A 5,210-nucleotide genomic window follows, 5' to 3' on the forward strand; every position below is an offset into this window, starting at 1 on the left:
GAGAGAGAGAGAGAGAGAGAGAGAGAGAGAGAGAGAGAGAGAGACAGTGTAAAACTATTTGCCATCACCTTGGCCACATCCTAGATTGTAGGGTGATTCTGCCTCTTGTCCTTGGAAACAACTCAAAATTACTGTGATGCTTTAAAAATGAATGAGTTATAATGTAAATTTTGTTGAAATGGAAACAGAAAGCAAATTGAGTGAAAGCATAATTTACACGTGTTTACCCCGTTAACATGCTGTTTCCAGAAACCATACTTCAAACGAACATTCGCAAATAGAGTCGCAAACTTACGTGGTAGGAACTACGGCTCTCGACCTGTGGTTAGAAGCATAGTTTCTTGTTAGCAAGGGATATAGGCTTAAATAAATATGCTCTTGGGCACAATAAGCAAGCTAACATGCAGTACAATCTATATATTCCATTCTATTTAAATATAAATGCATTTTAATCTATGTATTTTTGCACATCCTCTAAAAGCGCCGTTTTTGAAGAGTGCGCATGTGCATAAAGGGAAACCCCGGAGTATGACGTAAGAGGGAACCCGCGATGAATCAAACATCAAATAAAGCAAGATGACAGTTATCAGGTGCCATGTTCAATACAGCAGCATCTTAGAGATGTCTAATCGGTTAAATAGCAGAAGTTATTCCTCCACCACATGCGTGTGACGTCATTAACAATGGCCCTATGTTGTTGAACTAATGTGGTTCAAACGACAGCAATGCGACCGTGTTCTGGAAACAGTTGTAACTAGCTAGTTCGTTTCAACAACAATGCATCATACTATGGTGGTTAATCAGCGAGTTACGTCGTTGTACAGGAAACGCACCCCTGGTCAGGAGCAGGTTTTCTTCTTTAAACCTTAAACCATTCTTTCAGTCTCCTCCCCCTTTTTAAAGCGTATGCAACGTTTAAATACCTCATTCATTAATTCATGCTGTAAAAATGCTCTTCTTACTATTTTGGAATCTAAATTAAGAGCATTTTACTTAAAACAAGAAAAATAATCTTAATGCAAATGGAAACAAGATAATTTTTTTTCCCCAAATGGCAGATAATTTGCAAAATAAGAAAAATACACTTGAAAGACTAAATACTAAATATGCCATTTTTCTTATGTATTGACTCGGAAGGATGCAGACATCTTTTTATCGGGTGCTGTTGCCATGGTGAATCTCGAAGGTGAATTTCGGAGCTCCATTGATCATGGCTTTTCATAGTCGTGGTGCATGCGCTAAACCATGAAACCATGTCAGATCACAAAAGGAAGTTATTTAAAACATTCGACTGCTGTTATTAAGTGAATATGGACCAAAACCATGTCATTAAATGGTCTCTTTGTTGGACAACAGGTTTGTAAACAGGCTCACACACATTGCAAAACTGTATCGCACGTGTGCTACTGTGGTAAATTTATTCATCGGGGCCCTGGGAATGTCTCTATTCTCTGTCATGTCAACATCACTAACTCATCCATAACGTGAGCCATTCTTCTTGCTCCCTTCTGCCTTGCTCCCTGGGAGCTTCATAGACTAGCCTACATCTGTAGTGGTGATAGGAAATGATACGCCAATGAGGGATATCTATCTATCAAGATAGATAGATAGATAGAATCTATCTATCTATCTATCTATCTCAATGTACATACCTGGGTTGTTGTTCTAGGTCAACAAAGTGCTTTCATTGTTTTCACCTGGAACTATATATCAGTCACTTTTCATCTGGAAACACAGATGAGAAGGCTTTTGTTATGAGTTGGCAGTTTTGAACCTTTCATGAAAAGCAGAAGATGCTTGGGCCAGTGGCCACTAGAGGCGGATAAAACTCAGGGGTGTCAAACGCAATTCCTGGAGGGCCAGAGCCCTGCAGAGTTTTGTTCCAACCCTTCTCCAACACACATACCATGTAGTTTTCAATTAAGCCTGAAGGACTTGATTAGTTGGATCAGGTGTGTTTAATTAGGGTTGAATCTAAACTCTCCAGGGCTCTGGCCCTCCAGGAATTGAGTTTGACAACCCTGGTTTAGGAGAACCTAGACTCTGTGATGACATCACACTATCACAGGGAGTTAACCCTGCTCTTCTAAATGGCTTTTGTAGCTTTTTGGAAATGTATTTTGGGTTAATGACTGGAATGCAGGTCAGAGTAGAGTAAGGGAGCATGAATGTATTTTGTCCTTTGCAGCAGTATGTTCAAAATGAGAAAGTTTTGTGTTTTATTGCAACAGTGCAATAATTCCATATCTATCAGCTATGTTTGAATTTTTGTAGTATGGATAAAACTAAATCTTGTTACCTGTATTACATTTCAGTGGGTTGCATGTTCTGTTAAATAGTGGGTTAACATCATTAAGGAAGATGATCAACTGTAAGTTGCAGAAACATACAAAACTACTGCATCTCTGCTGAAGTTGAACTTAGTGATGTACAAGATTTCTTCTTCTTCTTCTTCTTCTTCTTCTTCTTATTCTTATTATTATTATTATTATTATTAGTAGTAGTAGTAGTAGAGTTTTTCCCCCCTAATTCAGCCCTGCATGGTACTGTACATATTGATTACATATATTTAGCTTCAGAATTACTTGGCAAAGGTGGTGAATTCTTAACAGTGATTATTTCTCTCTGTGTCTCTCAGGCTGAGAACCTGCAGGAGCAGTTAAAAGACAAAAACAAACAGTTTGACAGTTTGGGGGACAGAATGACGTCTCTGCAAGCCAACTCCAGCAACACGGACACAGCTCTCGTTACACTGGAAGAGGCTCTCTCTGAGAAGGTGCTGTATATATGTGAGAGAACAAGAAAAAGAGCATCAGTGTGCTCATTTATTTACTGTTGGTTGATATATCATACAAATAAACATCAGACACCATAAGGCAGGGGTGTCAGATCCTGCTCCCAGAGGGCCACTAACCTGCAGGGTTTAGCTACAACACACCTACCTGTAAGTTCCCTTTCGGCATGAGTATAACTAGGCAGCAGGTGCAACGCATACTCAGCTTTTTGCTTCGGAGCCGAGTGATCACATCATTTTGCTCCTGACTGCTCTACTGAGAGAAAAAGACTGAACGAGTTCAGCACGCTCTTTGGAGCTCATCTTTTGAAAGACTGCGTCTGGCAAACTCGCCGTTGCATCTTTGTAAAGACGACGTTGCGTCTTGCTACAGACAACGTATCACCCGTGCGTTTCTGGATGTGGTCGTTACCTGGTGTCGGGTGATGGTTACGATCGCTGCCTCACGTGTCTGGGCATTAAGCACGCTTAGGTGGCTATGGGGATTAGTCATGTTCTCATTGCGGGAAGATAACCATCTCGGAGTTGCGGGCCAAGCTCCGTTACCTCAAAAGGGGCGGAGCACCATTGCCTCTGCCTCGATCTAGTTCTCGTCATGGCGGCAGTCAGGCGGGGGCTACTTCAGGCAGTAGCACAGACGGTCTGAGGGTAACAGTGATGGCAAACCCTCCAGGGAACCAACCCAAGGGGGACCATCGCTCCACTTGCACTCCTCAACCAGTTGAGCTGCCAAAGGAACGTGTTGGGCCCTCTACAAGAAGCGTACCAGTATCCTTCGGCACTCCTCCCGACGATCGGATGTCGATCGCTGCATCGGAGGGTGAGCCGGAGCTTTCTGGAGAGGAAGATTTGGCTGCGCTGCTGCCCTCCGGAACTGTAGCAATGCCTGAATCAGATCTGGAAATGACGGCTATGCTTTCCCGGGCCTCTGTGAGGGTAGGGCTCGAGTGGGGACCTCCACCGTGTCCCAAGCCCTCAAGGTTGGACGATTGGTTCTTCGGGGTTGCCCGCGCTGGTTATCAGCGCCCTGCCCCGGTGCCATTCTTCCCCGGAGGTGCATGATGAGCTCACTGGGTCATGGACGGCACCTTTCACTGCCAGAAACCGCCTCGGTGGCTCGTCCTCCCTCACCACCCTCGACGGTGGGGCAGCACGGGGGTATACGGAGATCCCTCCGGTGGAGCGGTCGGTTGCGATGCAATTGTGTCCAAATACCGCTGCCACCTGGTGGGGCAAGCCGTCACTCCCCTCCCAGGCCTGTAGGTACTCGTCGACCCTGACCGGCAGTGCTTATAAAGTGATAATAAAATAAAGTGAAGTGACGTGTTGCCAAGTATGGTGTCCCATACTCGGAATTTTTGCTCTGCATTTAACCCATCCAAGTGCACACACACAGCAGTGAACACACACCCGGTGCAATGGGCAGCCAATGCTGCGGCTCCCGGGGAGCAGTTGGGGGTTCAGTGCCTTCCTCAAGAGTCTCACCTCAGTCGTGGTATTGACGGTGGAGAGAGCGCTGGTTATTCACTCCCCCCACCTACAATTCCTGCCGGACCTGAGACTCGAACCTGCGACCTTTGGGTTACAAGTCTGACTGTGGAGAAGCTGCCTCTGCCCTACACGCCATGGCGTTTTTTCAGGTTCATCAGGCCAAGGCACTGAAGGACCTGCACGAGGGTGGGCACAACCCAGAAGTTCTTAAGGAGCTCCGCACCGCTACTGACCTAGCGCTACGAGTGACGAAGTTCACTGCGCGGTCTCTGGGCCATGCGATGTCCACTATGGTGTTCCAGGAACGCCACCTCTGGCTGTGTTGGGCCGACATGAGGGAGACCGACAAGACTCGGTTTTTAAATGCCCCCATGTCCCAGACCGGCCTCTTTGGCGACGCAGTGGAGAACATCGCCCAGCAACAGAAGCAGACCGAGGCCATCAAACACATCCGTGCAGTTGCTGCCTCAGTCTGCTTGTCGCCGAGGGCGGTCCCCTGCCGCCACCCCCACTCCCACACAGCAAACGCAGCAGCCTCGAGTAAGCAGCGCCATGGAGCTGGGCGTAGGCAGGCTGCTCATCTGGCGGTGAGCAGAAAAGCAAGAGGCCCCGGGACGGGCAACCCAAAGACAGAGGAAACTGCTCTTTGGGGGATGGTGAATGCTCCTCTCCCTACCCCGGAGGAGGGCCAGGTGGAGAATCTAGTTTCCAAAAATCTCGATGAGAGGGCGGTTTTCTCTGTCTCTGGGTCCCAAGAGGGCATGGAGAGTCGCGGACTGACCAACACCAGACCACACTCATCCTCCTCTCTCGCCAGCAGGCAGCAGCGGGCGGTTGGAGAGCATCATCAAAAGCCCTACTCACGCACCCTCTGCCAAACCGTGGAACCAGGTAAGCGTTGCACCGCACACTCAGACCCCTCTTC

The 5,210-nt window shown here is 47.1% G+C and overlaps 1 protein-coding gene across 1 annotated transcript in view; it reads left to right on the forward strand.

Annotated features, from left to right (window-relative positions):
* The window catches only part of LOC107730635 (ERC protein 2), a 76,430-nt gene that overhangs the window by 25,251 nt on the left and 45,969 nt on the right, over positions 1-5,210 (forward strand). Inside the window, exon 6 of the mRNA XM_016541499.1 lies at positions 2,639-2,778. Coding sequence (XP_016396985.1) covers positions 2,639-2,778 — 140 coding nt within the window. The remainder of the gene's footprint in view (positions 1-2,638; positions 2,779-5,210) is intronic.

Source organism: Sinocyclocheilus rhinocerous, unplaced genomic scaffold (assembly GCF_001515625.1).
Source record: "Sinocyclocheilus rhinocerous isolate Xijiao unplaced genomic scaffold, SAMN03320098_v1.1 scaffold729, whole genome shotgun sequence".
Lineage (NCBI taxonomy): Eukaryota > Metazoa > Chordata > Actinopteri > Cypriniformes > Cyprinidae > Sinocyclocheilus > Sinocyclocheilus rhinocerous.